The following is an 18,242-nucleotide window of genomic DNA, read 5'->3' as shown; positions in this document are numbered from 1 at the left end:
CAAACGAGTCTCCTGCCTTAGCCTCCCAAGTAGCTGGGACTACAGGTGCCCGCCACAACGCCTGGCCATTTTTTGGTTGCAGCCATCGTTGTTTGGCGGGCCCAGGCTGGGGATTCGAACCCGCCACCTTAAGTGTATGTGGCTGGCGCCTTAGCCGCTTGAGCCACAGGCACCGAGCCAAGTTTGATCCCTTTTAAAAATTAATTTTAAAGATGCCCAAGACTCAGCTTTTGAAATTCCTTCTATAAATGTTTCCTCCCATGTCTTAACAAAAGGATACGTCATCTCTTTCCATCTTAACAATCATCCTTTCAATAATAACATCTTATATCCAAGTTGTGATCTAATCCTATTGGTCTTATTTTCCAAATAGATACCGAACCCACCCACTTCTCATCCCCGGCCACTGCCATCCTCATTAAAGCACCACTGTACCTCGACCAAGCAATTACAGTCACCTGACTGGATTCCTTGCATTCACGCTTGCTCAATTACACAGCTGTCACTACTCTGTTCTGAAACTCTCAAAAACCTTCCCACATCACCTAGTAACAACAAAAGCCATGGTCCTTACAGTGCCCGACAAGGGCTACAGAATCTGCCACCAACCCAACTCCATCTCACATCCTGTCCTATTAAGGTCTGAAGTGTCTCCCCCCAAAATTCTTATGCTGAAGCCCAACCCCCAGCACCTCAGGGGTGTTGTCTGTGTCTGTGTGTTTTAACTTTTTTTTTCTTACTTTGGTTCTGTTTATTTATTTGATTTTATATTTTTAGTAAGGAAGGGAAGACAGGCAGAACAGCTGATTACTTCCTCCACCAGATACCAATCAATTACAAAGGGAAAAACGGTAATTTTGTAATAGTTCTTCATAACTACTGAATAGCTATTATGAATTTACAGTATTTCATAATAGTTACAATAGTTATATAATATCAATAGTTACATAAGTTCTTCATCAAGTCAACTATTCATTCTATCTTTACCTTCAGGCAGTCATTGCTCTAAGTTGCTTGCTTAGATTTCTAAGGAAAGGTAATTAAGGTTAAACGGCATTGGGTAGGTCTCAACGTGACCAGTGTCCTTATCAAAAGGGATTGGGACACAAACACACACAGAGGAGAAGGGAAGTGAAGACGCAGGAGAAGACGGCCCTCCCTTCCATGCACAGGCCTAGGAAGAGAGGGCTCAGAAGGAACAGTACTGCTGACACCTGACCTCAGACTTCTAGCCTCCAGAGCCATCAATCAGAAAGTTCTGGTGTTAAGCCGCCCAGTCTGTAGTGGTGTTCACAGCCCAAGCTCACTAATACACCATCCAATCCTCATACCCCCTTCACGGTTCTAGTCCCTCTGGCTTCTTTGATGTTCTACACACATCAGACCTCGGGGCCACTGGCTGTTCCTTCCTACCAGAACTCTTCTCCCAGATGTCCACATCTCACTCACTCTCGCCCAGCTCACACGCCACATCCATGAGGTCCTTCCGGACATCCTGCCATGGGAAACAGCACCCCACCTCCGCCACAGCCATCCCTTCCTACACTCTTACCTGTTTCATGGTTCTTGATAACACTTATCATTTATTGTTTCCCTCCAACAAAGAAGGAAGAAATTGTTTTGATCATATCTGAATGCCCTCCGCCAGGAATATCTGGAACACAGCGGCAATCAGATGCTAAAGGAAGAACAAGGTGACCACAGTGTTTACCTTTTCAGGAGCAGAAGGACAGCGTTGGCTGTGCTTGAGTCTAAGCCAGTCGTGGGCTCATCCAAGAACAAGATGGAAGGATCAGTAATCAGCTCCATTCCTATACTCGTCCTTTTTCTTTCTCCTCCTGACACCCCACGGATAAACTGAGTTCCAACCTAAAATGCAAATATTGTCATTATCAATAGGAACACCCAGTCACTACTGTTGGTGAGCTCCTAACATGTGCCATCCCTGAGAGGAAAAGTAGGCTTCTCTTTTGTCAGATGAGTAAACCTAGGCTCAGGGCAGAGCTGATACAAAGCCCAGGGCTGTTAATGGTTACAGAAGTTCTTCATCAAGTCGACTATTCAGTTTGAAGGTTAGAACGCTAAAAGATAGAGCTCTGACACAGTGAAATCACAGTCTAAAAACAGAAGATAAAAACGGAAGAGGAAAATGTGAAAGCACTATAATTTATTAGCCTTCTAATGCCCCATGCACCCAAAGTCTCGAGTTCGATCCTCACCGGGGCCCAATTAAGAAAAACAAAGTATGGGCTTGGCAGCCAGGAAAGTTTGCTTTCTATCACACCATGTCATCAGCTTTTCAATCATCATGAAGCTTCCCAAACTGACCCTGCACCTAAGCTTAACAAATGGGAAACCTGGGGGATAGTATTAGTAGTCATAAATTATGTCATAATCACATAATTACTATAGTAATTTCTGTTATGCTTAAAATGCCATAAAATGTAAAATTTTTCAGTCATTTGGCTAAATCAATAACTGTGCCTTCAGTAAATTTCAGAAATGCAAACAAGCAACTGAGGGCAATGGCTGCCTGAAGGGAAAGACAGAATGAATGACAGCAGCTCACCAGACAGAGAAAACCAAATAAATAGACAGAACAAGGCAAAAATAACAACAATCACTCACAAACCAAAAATAACTGGCGAGGGTGGCATCTCAAAGTTATTCTTCCATACAGAATAAAGCAAAATCTATTTTCCATGAAAGGCTGTCAGAAAGTATCATAGGAAGTATCAGCCAATGAATGGAGGACAAAGCTGAGAAAAGACAGGCTCTGGAACAGGTGTCCTCAAACTACGGCCCGCGGGCCACATGCAGGCCGCCTAGGACATTTATCCGGCCTGCTGGGTGTTTTTGCCGCCGCTGCCTGTCCTGCTTAGCAGCCAACTTGTCCCAGGCCCACAGTCCGGCCCTCCAGCGGTCTGAGGGACAGTGAACTGGCCCTCAGTTTAAAAAGTTTGAGGACCCCTGTTCTGGAAAGATAACGTGGACATGAGTCAAATCAGAAATAAATCCCGATCTGGCTAAATTACAGCAAAGTGGAACATTCAGAGCAAGAATCGGACATTGCCACCGTTGATCAGAAATGTACCTCAGAAGCAATGGAACAAAGTCCCCTGGAAGGAGAGCGGCTAAAAGGAAGTGAAAAACAGGAAGGGGAAAGTTAGTGCAAAGATATCAAACAAGACGTGACTTAGGCAGTGGGCGGGGGCGGGGGCACCCATGGGAAAGGCCACGTGATGACCCCCTTAGCACACAGCATGCGGCCACACTTCACTTCCAGGATTCAACCACCGGGGAGATAGTTTTCCAGATTAATTTCCACGTTTATATTATATTACAACTCATTTTCTTCACTGTTACAGAAAGCAGTCTTTGTTTGTTTGTTTAAAAAGACAGACTCTCCCAGTGCTGCCCAGTCTGGCCTTGAACTCCTGGCTCAACTGCTCCTCCTGCCTCCACCTCCCAAATAGCCAGAACTAAAGGCTCATTGCCGGCTACCAGCTGCTTCTGACCATATCCACCTTAGGAAACCTCTGAAGAGAAGCCATGTTGTTCACACACAGGAGGTCCCATTTACTACGGTATTTATCAGTTCTTTCCACATTACCTTGGAATCTGCCACTTTAACCAGACCTAATTCTTGAATGACCTTGCTAATCCGTTCATTTTTTTCATGACTCGTCATAGTTGTTGGAAGTCGAAGAGCTGCTGAGAACTGTAAATTTTCTCTCACCGTCAGAGTGCCCATCACGATGTCATCCTTAAGGCAAAACGGCATTTTAGCAAGACATAGCAAGTCTTCTCTAAAACCATCACTCTTTGGTATATGTAACTTCACCCACAAAAATAACAGGCCTAAAGTAAAGTTCTAGCTAACGATGAACTTTCCAGCTACAAGTGGTAATAATTCCAAATACAGACAGCTGCAAAGCCTGATGCAATCATTTCCACCACCACCCGCAATCTGTATATCCAGATCAGGCGTCCTCAAACTACAGCCTGCGGGCCACATGCAGCTGGCCTAGGACATTTATCCAGCCTGCTGGGTGTTTTTGCCGCCACTGCCTGTCCTGCTTAGCAGCCAACTCATCCTGGGGCCTGCAGTCTGGCCCTCCAGTGGTCTGAGGGACAGTGAACTGGCCCCCTGTTTAAAGAGTTTGAGGATCCCTGATCCAGATAGAAGACGGCTACCTGACATTTTCAGACTTTGTACAAGGATTTGCCAAAACATCTATGTAAGCTGGGGTGGGAAAGGGAGGGACGGGCAAAAAAGGACGATGGTCACGTCTTTCAGAAATGATATGAAAACCAGCATTACCCTTACCAGGGCCATATTCTAGATCCTCCCTGCCTTTTGACTTAACACAACCCTGAATCTTATAGGAGACTTTAAAAGGCCAGTGGAAAGAAACCTGGTTCTAGAAGTGTGTCACGTGATCGAGTGAAGGCACACTGAGCTGCCAGCCAAAGCACTTGCCTCTACAGACACAGAGGAAACCAAAGTGAAAGCCCCAACTACTTACTTGTACCACGTAACCTGAATTACATTTGAAATTGGCAGGTCGAGGCGCTCCATTTATCAAAACATCTCCAAATAATCCGCTTGGATCTTTCCTCGCAGCTAAGACATCTAATAACCTATAAAAAGACACACATGCTGTGGGGGTTTTCCTCCAACACTAGCTACATCTCTCAGCTACTCTGTTTCTTTTTTTTTGAGACAGAGCCTCAAGTTATCCCCTTGGGTAGAGTGCTGTGCCTTCATAGCTCACAGCAACCTCCAACTCCTGGGCTCAAGTGAGTCTCCTGCCTTCACCTCCCAAGTAGCTGGGACCACAGGCGCCCGCCACAACGCCTGGTTATTTTTTGGTTGCAGCCATCATTGTTGTTTGGTGGGCCCGGGCTGGATTTGAACCAGCCACCTTAGGTGTATGTGGCTGGGGTGCCTTAGCCACTTGAACCACAGGTGCCGAGCCTCTCCCAGCTATTCTGAATCTAAATTCTGCTCAAGTTAGACGATTAACTGCTCAAGAAATTCTACAGTTGAACTCAAATCATAATATCTTTAAATTTCCATCCTCTTTTTTATTTTTTAATAATAACTATCTTCGTTTTTTTTTTTTTTTTGAGACAGAGTCTCACTATGTCACCCTTGGTAGAGTGCCATGGCGTCACAGCTCACAGCAACCTCAAACTCTTAGGCTTAAGTGATTCTCTTGCCTCAGCCTTCCATGTAGCTGGGACTACAGGCACCTGCCACGACACCAGGCTTTTTTTTTTTTTTTTTAACGTAGTTGTCATTGTTTAGCAGGCCTGGGCAGGGTTTGAACCCACCAGACCTGGTATATGTGGCCGGCGCCCCAACCGTTGAGCTATAGGTGCCGAGCCACCCCACCTTCCTTTTTAAATTTATGCCTCAATAAGGCTCCCAAACATAGAAAATGGACCTTCCAAATGGCCCTCCCAGCTGTCTGACCTTGGTGGTCCCCACAAGGGCAATATGCTCTTTCATCTAGAACTCGTGTCTTCACTTACACCTTCTGCTCCATCTCCCCACAACACGGTCAACTGCTGGGTGCTAATCAGTGCATCGGGCCCTATTAGAGGAGCTGACCTCACACAACTTCCTGGTCCTTAGGACATAACTATAAATTAGCACACCTGCAAGTTACCCATGATGCCTAGAACTAGACTAGCAAATGCTCAACAGATACATGTGCACAAAAAGTGATTTTTAAAAGAACACTAAATCCTCCCAGAAAAAGCTGGCATATAATCTGTCATACTTACGAAGATTTGCCTCCACCTGTGGGTCCCAGAATGGCATTGAGGCCAGGTTTCATGATCCCACTGTAAACACAAAAATACACTGATTTACTATTCCACTTTCAATTGGGTTCTACTAATTCAGGATCTGTTCATAGATGTATATGCTTGCTAAGAATTAGAAGCAAAATTTAAGATCCACATGGAATACGTTCAGTGTAAGTTGATGAAATTATAAGGCAGAAAAATAGGCACAAACAAATTGGTAAAGAAAAAAAAGATGAAGAGAAGTGTAATATACAAAGGATGTTAATCACTAGTCAGGACCTTTAAGAAAAAAGGCTCGGGTCTCTCTAAATTCCTTTCACTTATTCTCTAACCCACTTACACTTTTTGGAAAATGACACATATCCAACATTCAAAGGTCCTTGAAATAAGAACAGATTCTCATGAAGCACCACTGATACACTTGCTCGTCTTACTTCATTACTCTGCCGGGTGCAAGACAGGCTCTGTGTGATGCCCAGTGATCAGTACTGTACCTGTAAGTAGTCTCACCTGCTACCTGGTCATGTTCTACAGTAATTACCGCCCACTGATTTACAGAATACCAGCAGAAGTGTTTGCACTATGAAAATCCAATCAGACCAAGAAACACCTCTTAAACAGAAGTCTGCAGGCCAGAATAAAGCACATCAGGATAAAAAAAAAAAATCATAGTTCTTAACTGATTAAGAAAAAAAAGGGTCTTAATTGAACTGGAAGGATAAAACATACATCCTCAGGATAAATCATTCTCTTCCTTGTTACGTGTAAGATAACTGGACTATAAAATTCTCAGTTTAGAAGCAAGACGCATCACTTTGGTGGGGAATGTCCTTACAGAATTCATAGACACGGGGCAGACTAACAAGCACATCCCAAACAAACAAAGTGGATGTCTGGACTTGGAGGGTAGTGACCATTCACACAGGGCAGTGTTTTCAACCTTTTAATCTCACGGTACACTTAAATTATGTTGATCTATATATATACTGTGCTTTGAACTTCTTTCAAAAATAATTTAATTAATGGTCTTTAAAATTTTTCAAGGCATGCCTAAAATGTGCCGTGGCACAAGGGTTGAAAATCACAGAGGAAATAGGAAAATGGAAAAAATTACGGCAGAAAATGGAAAAAATGACAGCAGTGTTGACTGTGCTGAGATCCAAGAAGAAGGCAAACAGTTTGATTTTATCATAAAGGTAACAGCTAGATCAGTAAGCAGAAAGGAGAAGGACTCAGGGGAGGGCCCCTGCAGCTACAGGATGGAACAGCAGCCTGACGCAGTCCTTCCAAAATCCCGATTCTATGCCAGTCTCTCTTTAGAACTGGCAAAGTCAAAATGCATTCCACAGAGAAAGTAGTCTCTATTCCAAATAGAAGGTTAAACCCAAAGATTATTTCATTCTCAGATAGTGATTACCTAAGAGGTCAATGTTATGACCCTGTACAATCCACAAAGCAGCACACCGTGGTATTTAAATAAAGAAGGATCTGGGCATTCACTACTGCCTGTCGTCCCTGAACCCAGAGACCTCTCCTTGACACACGGGATGAATACAGTGAAATTCAGGTAACCAAGCTAGGTGTACTGGTTTGCACCTGGAATCTTAACACTCTGGGAGGCCAAGATGGGCAGATTGTTTGAGCTCAGGAGCTTTAAGACCAGCCTGAACAAAAATGAGACCCCCCATTTCTACTAAAAATAGAAAATTTAGCCAGGACTTGTGCAGGTGCCTGTAGTCCTAGCTACTTGGGAAGCTGAGGTGGGAAAATCACTTCAGCCCAAGAGTTTGAGGTTGCTATCAGCTAATGTGAACAGCACTCACACCCAGGGTGACAGAGTGAGACTGTCTCAAAAAGAAAAAAAAAAAAAACAGAGAGAAATGCGGGTAAGCCAGGAGCAAGTTGTAACAGACATATTTCATATTCCTTGAGTGACCTTCTCCCTCTAAGGTCAAAAGGCACACTCGTGACTGGGTGAACTTCCAAGGTCCGTTCATCCAAAGCTCCTGATGCATCTTCTTTATTAAGAGCTACCTAATTACATCTTCCAAAATGACCATTAAAAAGCTTGTTATTCCATTGTCAGAGAATCTTCCCAGGTTTTAAAAATACCTATTCAAATAAAGACCAAGTAATCATGAATGATTAACCCAAACGTGAACATGAACACTCTTACACAAAAGAGCCTGGCTTACTTTGGCAGCAAACATGAGTGTTACAGAAAACAGTAATAACAGACAAGCACAAATGCCCAGAGCTCTACTTTGAAGCAGTGGCTAATTCCAACTCCATTCGGTCAACATAGTTTTCAAATGTCTACTGTGTATGCACACGATATTCTTCAGGACACAGGATAGCAATGAAAACATTTGGACAAAAATCAAAGCCCTCACCCTGTGGAGTTTACATCCTGGTCCACCGGTTTTCTCTTTCCATAAACAAAGGGTCATTGGAACAGAGTCATTCACGCTCCTCTGCGGACGTACTGTGGATGGCCGCTTTGGTGCTGCACCGAATGGAATAGCTGCAGCACAGATGCACGGCCCACAAAGCTGAAAATGCTTAAGAGTCTGCCGACCACTGTTCTAGTCTGTGCATACAATTCACTGGTCTCCCCAGCCTCCCTGCCCCACTTCTATTAGCCCTTAAGCTGCATCCCCCACTCCCATTCACTGTTTCCAGCATCTGCATCCCTCACTACACTGTAAAGACCTGCCAACAAAAAGTGTGTCATACTATTTCCACTTCCTGCCCATAACACACAATGCAGTAGTCTACAACAGTGAATAATGAGTACTGAACACATGGGATGGAAGTTACCTGAAGGGTGCCTGTCTATTACATTTTAGTGGACAGTGGCCCATCCGTTGGTCTTATTTTGTCTACATACAAGAGAGGTCAATGCTGCCTCCATGCCCCCCACCCTCCCCATACACACACGGGAACAATCTTCACTCTCAGTCTCCATCCCCCAGTCCTTCAATTTAGGGTTAGACCTCCCGTCCTGCCTTTTCATCCTTCCAGCAGAACAACAGTGAATATGCCCTAGTTTCTGAATCCCCCATGAGGCTATAAGATTTCTGAGAACAGAGGACTCTGTGTCCATAACATCTTTGCAATACCCTATACCTAGTAGGCAGTCAAAATTTGGTGCTACATTTTTATAAGTAGGAAATACTTCTAAAGAAGACAAAAAAAATTTTTTTAAATAAAAATCAGAAGTCAAGAAGTAGGGAACAACTCCCTGAAAGAAAACTATCTGGAAAGTTTTCTGGAAAGAACACTTAGTAACACCCCCGATTTGTCATTCCATATGCCAGTCATTTCTATCGGACTTTTCCTTCCTCTGACTTTCTCAGTAGGGGAATGATGAAAGTTCTGCGTGTAGGAGCAGCGACACCAGCACCCAGGAACACAGGCTGGCAAGGGGGGGATGGCTTATACTAGGGAAGAAGAAAATGGAACAGATAGTAAGTATATCAAGGATAATGTGAGCCAGGTTTTTCACTTATTGAGGAAAGTTTACAAACATGGGAACGTGGAAAGAATCCTAGGATTCTTTAGAATCCTCCCATTAGAACGGAATGGGAGATATTGGTGAGATGTCATGGCTTTTAACCTATGTACACAGCCAGCTATAGAAAAATATCTCCTGGGCAGCGCCTATGGCTCAAAGGAGTAGGGTGCTGGCCCCATATGCCAGAGGTGGCAGGCTCAAACCCAGCCCTGGCCAAAAACTGCAAAAAAAAGAAAAAGAAAAATAGCTCCTCCCAGGGTGCTGTGGAGTGGCCACCACCACTTCTCTAGATCCTCTCTCCCTGACTTTTTGCAGGTCCAAAAAAAAGTTAGATGTGATTAGGCACAATGGGTCATGCCTGTTGCCCCAGCACTTTGAGGCCAATGTGGGAGATTCACTTGAGCCTAGGAGTTTGAGATTGAAGTGACCTATGATGATGCCACTACATTCTAGCCTAGGCAATAGAGCAAGACTCTACCTCTAAAATATACATATTTTTAAAAACTGAGGGCCAAGTATGGTGGCTCACACCTACATACAGGGTGGCCATAAAGTTCGTGTGCAATTTTAAATTGCACAGGATTTTAAACTGCACACAAACTTTATGGCCACCAGTATAATCCTAGCCCTTTGGGAGGCTAAGACAAGAGGATTACTTAAAGCCAGGAGTTTGAGACCAGCCTGAGGAACAAAGCGAGAGCCCATCTCTACAAAAAAATAGAAAACTTAGGAGTGGAGAGGTGGCACACACCTATAGTACCAGCTACTCAGGAAGCTGAGGTGGGAGGATCACTTGAGTCCAGGAGTAGGGGTTGTAGTGAGCTGTGATGGTGCCACCACACTTCAGCTCAGGTGACAGAACAGAATTCTGTCTCAAAGAAAAAAGTTATGCCTGTATGTGATACATAGGCCTATACATACGGGCATGTGTGTACTCATTAGGCCTGTCCACTGAGAAAGCCCAGAGGCAATGACATGCCAGCAGCAATGAACACAGCAATCACCCAGACCGTGGCTTTGTAAATGCCGTCCTCCATGAACGTAAATGGCTGCTTTCAGAGCTGAGGCAAGCTGAGTAAACGGTGAGTGTGAAACTTCTCGTTATGCCAAGGAAATCCTTGAAAGAATGAAGAGCATGTCAAGGGAATGAGAAAGGAAGAAAGAGAAAGAAGAACCTTCTTGGAAAAGTCTCCCACTGATCAAGTCGGAAAGAGATAAATACTAATAAGGAATTGCTATTGGATGCTACTAAGTATGACTCCATAACTGATCATGGAGGTAAGAGTCTCGCTCTGTCCCCCTAACTCACAGCAACCTCAGACTCTGGGGTTCAACCGATCCTCCTGACTCAGCCTCCCAAGTAGCTGGGACTACAGGAGCCTGCCACAACACGAAGCTAATTTTTTTTCTATTTTTAGTAGAGATGGGGTTGCGCTCTTCCTCAGGTTGGTCTTAAACTCCTGAGGTTAAGGGATCCTCCCGCCTTGGCCTCCCAGAGCACTAAGATTATAGGCCTGAGCCACTGCACCCAGCCAGCTTTTTCCTTTTAGTAAAATGCAAATTAAGCGAAGACAAAACAGAAAATCACCTTTGGCAACCTTCACATAGTGTGGGTGACTCAGGCAGGAGATCAGTGCTGAAGCCCATAAGTTTAACGTGGAATAGGACTCGGGAATGACGCCAGTTTATCTCCCCTCATAATAGTAACCAGTTACAAAGGGGCAAATGGGGACATGATGGTAAAAGTTGACAGACGACATAACCAGGTGATCAATCGTAATTACCTGGGCTGAGATGGGACAAGAAAATACCAGGTTAGATAAGACTGAAGAGACACACTGTTAGGCCGTGCACGGTGGCTCAGGCCTGTGATCCTGGCGCTCTGGGAGGCCAAGGAGGGAGGATTCTTTGAGCTCAGGACTTCCAGACCAGCCTGAGCAAGAGCGAGACCTCACCTCTCCTAAAAATAGAAAAAATAGCTGGTCGCTTTGGCAGGCACTTATAGTTCCAGTTACTCGGAAGCCTGAGGCAGGAGGATCACTTGAACCCAGGAGTTTAAGGTTGCTGTGAGCTACGGGGATACCACAGCACTCTACCCAGAGTGAAAGAATAAGACTCTGCCTCAAAAAAGAAGAGACCCCTGCTGTGGTCAGCCAGCTACATCGGGAGTGTGGTAGACCAGCCGGCCCCGAAGACCATCCTCTCCCTCAGTGTGGGAAAACATTTCCCTCAGCTTCTCCCAGACCACAATGGAGAGGTCATGTAAGAGAAGGTCTTCATTTCTGGAAACTACATCTTGGAGCAGGTGGGGATAAAGGAGCACTACGCATACACCTGCTTTCTAACAGTTCAGAAGGATGCTAATGACAAAGGGAACAGAAAAAGAGGGACTGATGGGGGCAACTGCAGTGAAATATCCCAGCCGGGGAACTTGGGGGAAGGGGTTATGTTTCTGCAAGATTTAAATTAGAAATCATGTCAAAATAAATTAGCAAATAAAAATTCCCCAATCAGGGCTCGGCGCCTATAGCTCAACCGGCTAAGGCGCCAGCCACATACACCTAAGGTGGCGGGTTCGAATCCCCAGCCCGGACCCGCCAAACAACAATGACGGCTGCAACCAAAAAATGGCCGGGCGTTGTGACGGGCGCCTGTGGTCCCAGCTACTTGGGAGGCGGAGGCAGGAGACTCGCTTGAGCCCAGGAGTTGGAGGTTGCTGTGAGCTGTAATGCCACGGCACTCTACCCAGGGGGACAGCTTGAGGCTCTGTCTCAAAAAAAAAAAAAAAAAAAAAAAAATTCCCCAATCAGTATAATGAATTACCCTGACGATTCTAGGCCATCCATACATCTACTGGTATGGACAGTTTTTTTTTTGTTTGTTTGTTTTTTGCAGTTTTTGGCCAGGGCTGGTTTTGAACCCACCCACCACCTCCAGCATATGGGGCCAGTGCCCTACTGCTTTGAGCCATAGGCGCTGCTCGGACAGTTTTTTCCATAGATCTTCAGCACTGATGAGGGAAAGCTCAAATCCTGGGTATGGAGCCAGATGACTCATAACAGAAAGATTTTTCCTAAGGTAACAGAACCACACCTTTTTGAATTCTCATGGTCAGAGTTTGTTTTATCTTCTTCCCCGTCCCCACAGAAGACATCAGGTTATAGTTACTTAGTTCTAGAAGTGAGATTATAAAATGTCCAAAGTAAAAACAACAATGGAGATCTCGTTAGTTTTCTGGGAATACAGTTATTACTTGAATGGTGATGGTGGCTATCAAATATGCATCAAAAATAAGATAAGTGACACTGGGTGTGGGAGCTTATGCCTGTAATCCTAGCACTCTGGAGGCAGAGGCGGGTGGATTGGTTGAGTTCGGGAGTTCCAGACTAGCCTGGGCAAGAGTGAGACCACATCTCTACTAAAAAATAGAAAATCCCATTGGGCATTGTGGTGCATGCCTGTAGTCCCAGCTACTTAGGAGGCTGAGGCAACAGGGTTGCTCAAGCCTAAGAGTTTGAGGTTGCTGTGAACTATGACCCTCTACACAGGGCAACAGAGTGAGACTCAGTCTCAAAAAAAAGAAAAACTAGCCCGGTGTTGTGAGGCACACCTATAGCCATAGCTACTCAGGAGGCTGAGGCAAGAGAATTGCTCAAGTCCAAGAGTTTAAGGTTGCTGTGAGCTGTGACACCACAGCACTCTACCAAGGGTGACAAAGTGAGACTCTGTCTCAGAAAATTAAAAAAAAAACATAAATAAGATATAAGAGAGCAACCTGTCCCCTGCTCTAGAAACTACTTGAAGCCAGAAAATAGGAGAATGACCGGAAAACTACAACCAAAAAACGTATGACCCGTCTCGGCGATGTCTAAACCAGAAATGTAAGTGAGCGAGAACACCAGCCCTTGGTCTCCTGTCAACTATAACGTCTGAAAGATCTGCGACATGTGACTGCATTTTTCTGAGTCCGGGAATGCATGCAAAGATAAGCTCATCCTTGCTGAAATACATATAAACCACCTGACCATAAAAAACATCATGAAGCCTTGAGCAGATGAGACTTACAGTGTTATCAATTTACTAATCTACCAGCTTTAAAAGATGAGTAAGATAATTGCATCCTCACACGGTATCCAGTGTAAATATATTCAGTTTCCACAAATGACTTCCATGTTACCTATTCCAACTCTCTCAGCACAGAATCTGATGGGGCCGCCATTTTCCTGAGTATTCTCTTTCACAAAAAGCTAAGCACGAGACAAAAGATGCAAGCTTTGCCTCACTGTTCCTGTCCTTATCTTCTCATGGGGGGAGGTTCTTAACCTACACAAGAAAGCAACAAGGAAGCAGTCATGACAGCAGGTGCTGCTATTCAGAGAAGGTTCTAGTCCTGCCCGGCTCCAGGCATCAGCCCAGTCAAGTCTCGGGCTCCCCATGTTTCTCTCCCACCCCCACCCCCAAATTTCCTCTCCTGTCTTGTAGTTTCCTTGTCTTCCAAAAAGGATTGGCTCCTATTTACAGAAAAAAAAACACAGTCCCATAAAAAACATCAAGAAAACATGAAAAACACCTGATTCCTTACAAGTTTATAGCCACCCTGGGACAAAGTGTCCTTTTAAAACCACTCCTCCAGCCTTGAAGAGTCAGAAAAAGTTGCTAGCTTTGTCTAGGAGTAAATATTCTCCCCATTAAACAAAACCACCAAAACACATAGGCCACGCTGTCTGAACAAATCTAAATTCAACCACCACATCACAGAGCGGATGAATCAGGTCCAGTTATCTAGAACCCAGAAAAACACTAACAATCCTAATGGCTAACATCTGTGAAATAAAAGATTCTGGGAGGAGCAGGTTCCAAAGAGATGCTCTTCTCCCTCTGCCCTCATTTTGTCATGTGATAAATTCAATGCTACATGAAAAGAATGAAAAATCAATTACCAGGGGCTTTCAAATTATTAATGCACTGATTTGGATCCTAAATTGCCACCACTCTGAACTTTGATTACACAAGCTAAATCCTAGTTGTCTTATAATGAAACATTTTCTGCTTACCTAACAGAGGGAAAGCATTGACTGGTTACAAGAAGTGTATTTGAACGACAAAGTACTTTCACCATCTATTGTCATTTCAACCTCCCTGCTTCTAATTTTTTTTTGGGGGGGGGGCGCCACGGCTGGGTTTGAACCTGCCACCTTCGGCATATGGGGCCAGTGCCCTACCCTTTTGAGCCACAGGTGCTGCTCAACCTCCTTGCCTCTAGAACAGGGGTCCTCAAACTTTTTAAACAGGGGGCCAGTTCACTGTCCCTCAGACTGTTGGAGGGCAGACTGCAGGCCCCGGGACGAGTTGGCTGCCAAGCAGGACAGGCAGCGGCAACAAAAACACCCAGCGAGCCAGATAAGTGTCCTAGGCCAGCTGCATGTGGCCTAAGGGCCATAGTTTGAGGATGCCTCTTCTAGAACACAAAGGAGATTTAAAACACGCAAGTACCTAATAAAGTGTCTGCCTTGGAAGGTACCCCACAGGTCTCCCATTTCATAGATGAGAATACTGAGGCTTGGAGGCCACAGTCATATCCCCCAAGATCAAAAAGCAGCGAATCAAATACAGCTAGGCTTCTTTCCACCAAACCACAAGAAAAACTAAATGACAAACATTAAATATTTAGTTTCTCAAGCAAAAGTTGAGGCACATGGTATAGTAAAAACTGCTTGGCAGTTCCTCTGAGAGTCAAACATACACACACCAACTGACCTGATCATCACAGTCCTAGTTTAGCCAAAAGAAATCAAAGCATGTTTGTATATCTGTACGAAGACTTGTACACAAATGTTCATAGCGGCTTTACCAGTAATAGACAAAAATCTGTGAAGTTCACCGTAGGCAATAAAGCTGTCTTTTATAAAGTTCAGGGCACATACTTGATATTTGATAGTATTTCTTTTTCAACTGTTTTTCGACCATGTAGAAAGCCACTCTTCAATTTTACTCGATAGCAGATGTTATGGAAACTTAACACGGCTCCCTCCATGGCTGTCTTCAGGTCGTTGGAGGTCGTCCCGGGTAGGCCATTGGGGTTACTTTGTGACATTGGGATATAAACTTCGGCATTACTAGAAGACATCTGGAGGGTTTCTGCCTTTTCTGTAGAGGGAAAAGCAACAGTAAGTTGACAGTCCAGATAAATGAGATTACAAACACTAAATAATATTTGCAGATATCTGCACACTATATACATTAGCTAATGACATGGTATATACTATACTAGGGTATGCTAATCTCTTTAAATATAGGTGCAAACTCTCAATAATACTAGAAAATGGAATATACCAATACATAAAAAGACTTACACTTCATTACCAAGAGATTAAACCCAGAAAAACAATGTTGCTTTTGCATCTAAAAGTCAGTGTAATATATTCCACAGAATACATTTCTGTAATATATAACAGAATACATTTCTTTCTTTTTTGTGACAGCTAGGATTCTGACCATCTTCCTCAGGCAGCTGCAGGGCCTTAATAATTCTTCAGTCATAAACCAAGTGATCAGATCAAATAACCACGGAACACCACCCAGCTGAAGCATATTGTAAAAAAAAAAAAGAACGAAAGAAAACTTGAATTCTAACACCCGTAAGGCACAACGCACTTACTCTAGGACAAAACAAAAAATATACAGTGAGGATTTAAAAATAAAGAAAATATAACCTCTCAGCACCAGACTAACCTCAAAGTTTCTACCATTTGGTTAACATGTTATGCTGCAGGGTTTAGGGGTCTCCAGTAACAACTGCCTTCAAGTGAACATTAATCTTTCCCTGTGCTCAGAAGCTTTCTGGTCAGATGTGTTACTCACAGCAGATGGCACCATCTTCCTTTTACAAAGAAAAGATACCCAAATCCTATTTAGATTTCCCTAGAACCTTCTGCTTCCCACCTTGCCATTTCTTTCCTTCCAGAGTTCCTGATCATTCTAATAGGGTTTTTATCTCTGTGGCCTAGATCCCCAGCGAAGACCATAAATAAAAAGCCTTCAATGGCTTTACAACCTGAACCCAGCCTACTCCTGTTATCTGGCCAGAGTATAATTCTTAGCCAATTGGAAAGTCCTTTTCAAACAACACCCAAGGCCTTTGTACACTGAAGTTTGTTTTTCCCTTTCACTTGTTGATTTCCTACTGGTCTACCTTTATCATTTCTCTCTTCCTTAATTTTAATTTTTGTTTTTATTTTTCATTTATTTTTTGAGACAGAGTCTCACTCTGTTGCCCTGGGTAGAGTGCTACAGAGCTTATGGCAACTTCAAACTCTTTGGCTCAAGCAATCCTCTTGCTTCAGCCTCCTGAGTAGTTGGGACTAAAGGCACCTGCCACCCCACCAGCTAGTTTTTCTATTTTTGGTAGGGATATGGTCTTGCTCTTGCTCAGGCTGGTCTGCAACTCCTGAGCTGAGGTGATCCGCCTGCCTGGGCCTCCCAGAGTGCTAAGATTACAAGTGAGAGCCACCGTGCCTGGCCTTTCTTGTTTTCTAGTGAGTAAGGATGCATTTTTACTTTTTTGAAAAGAGTAAACATTTATATTCAATATATATTGGTAATCTATTATAAAAATAATAATCTATATTAAAAATACAGTGTTTTCTCTATTTTTTTACTCTTCACCATACTCTTAATTGTATAGCCCACTCTTAGTAGTACATAGAACTTAAAGTTTTCATACAATGAAAGCCACACATAGATAGGTAAGAAAAGTACACAGAGTCCAAAGTCCTCAGCCAGCCACCTCCCCAGTTATAACTACGACACATATTGGTAGAAGCCAAGGCAGCCTCAAGTTAGGAATTCTGGGCCCTACCCTCATTGTTTTCCTAGAGATGACACTAACACAGGGAGAGGGGCACTCTACCTCACAGCCATAGGGCATGCTGCTTAAATGCATACCTCCTTAAACTGCTTACTGAGGTTAAAGTCAAGAAATTACAGTCCCAGGAGATAGGGGCCCTCCGGGTGATGGCTACAAACTTACCAAGGGGAAAAAAAAACCCCAAACACAAAAAATCTGAATTTTAATCTGCATTTAAAATGTATTATATTGATCTATGAGCTGTCCTGTTATCTCTACTGTGACAGATCCACCCTGAAGAGTCCAGTGTTGATTCTGTGTCGGGTCCAAAGGCTGCTCAGTAATTAGCTCCAGATTCAGACTGCTGAGGTTCTCTAGAGCCCCACCTCCTTGCAATAGTGATCTGGGAAACCAGGCAGGAATAGGCAGATAGAGATACCATAGGCAGCGCCTGTGTGTGGGTCAGGGGGTAGGGCGCTGGCCCCATATACCAAAGGCGGTGGTTTCAAACCCGGCACCGTCAAACTGCAACAAAAAAATAGCCAGGCGTTGTGGCAGGCACCTGTAGTCCCAGCTACTCTGGAGGCTAAGGCAAGAGAACCACCTAAGCCCAGGAGTTAGAGGTTGCCGTGAGCTGTGATGCCACAATAAAGAGAGACTCTGTCTTTAAAAAAAAAAAAAAAAAAAAGAAAGAGATAACATCGGCTGCCTGGTCAATAAGAAGCCAGAGTTTTGAAGTGGCCACTCTGCTTGTGGAGGATGCAGGGGGAGGGAAGGCATGTATGAAGCAAGGACTACTGCATAAAACCAGGAGACACCTTTGGAGAAAGGGGTGGGGCCTGGAATGGTAGAAAGTACATCAAAAGTTCAAGGACTCCATGTTAGTACAGTGGTGAGTAAGAAGAAGGAAAAAAACAGTTCAAGGGCTCAGAGACAAGTGAACTTTTGTTAAAAACTGAGAACCAGGCTCGGCGCCTGTGGCTCAAGTGGCTAAGGCACCAGCCACATATACCTAAGGTGGCGGGTTCGAATCCAGTCTGGGCCCACCAAACAACAATG

At 44.1% G+C, this 18,242-nt stretch overlaps 1 protein-coding gene across 4 annotated transcripts in view; it reads right to left on the bottom strand.

Moving 5' to 3' along the window:
* Nucleotides 1–18,242, bottom strand: part of ABCG2 (ATP binding cassette subfamily G member 2 (Junior blood group)) — a 68,635-nt gene that overhangs the window by 28,820 nt on the left and 21,573 nt on the right. For 3 of the 4 annotated variants that reach the window (XM_023513362.1, XM_023513361.1, XM_023513360.1), the window contains exons 2-6: nt 15,262–15,484; nt 5,797–5,856; nt 4,530–4,644; nt 3,614–3,766; nt 1,712–1,869 (exon numbers count right to left, since the gene is read on the bottom strand). In XM_023513362.1, the coding sequence (XP_023369130.1) occupies nt 1,712–1,869; nt 3,614–3,766; nt 4,530–4,644; nt 5,797–5,856; nt 15,262–15,464 (689 nt within the window). In that variant the 5' untranslated portion in view covers nt 15,465–15,484. Of the gene's footprint in view, nt 1–1,711; nt 1,870–3,613; nt 3,767–4,529; nt 4,645–5,796; nt 5,857–15,261; nt 15,485–16,279; nt 16,356–18,242 lie in introns of those variants that run through there. The other variant, XM_003790022.3, reaches the window with a different exon arrangement.

The sequence above is a fragment of the Otolemur garnettii genome, unplaced genomic scaffold, assembly GCF_000181295.1.
Source record: "Otolemur garnettii isolate 467f Iridium unplaced genomic scaffold, OtoGar3 scaffold00039, whole genome shotgun sequence".
Lineage (NCBI taxonomy): Eukaryota > Metazoa > Chordata > Mammalia > Primates > Galagidae > Otolemur > Otolemur garnettii.
The sequence above is the reverse complement of the archived record's forward strand: the minus strand, read 5'-3'. Positions and strand labels throughout refer to the sequence as shown.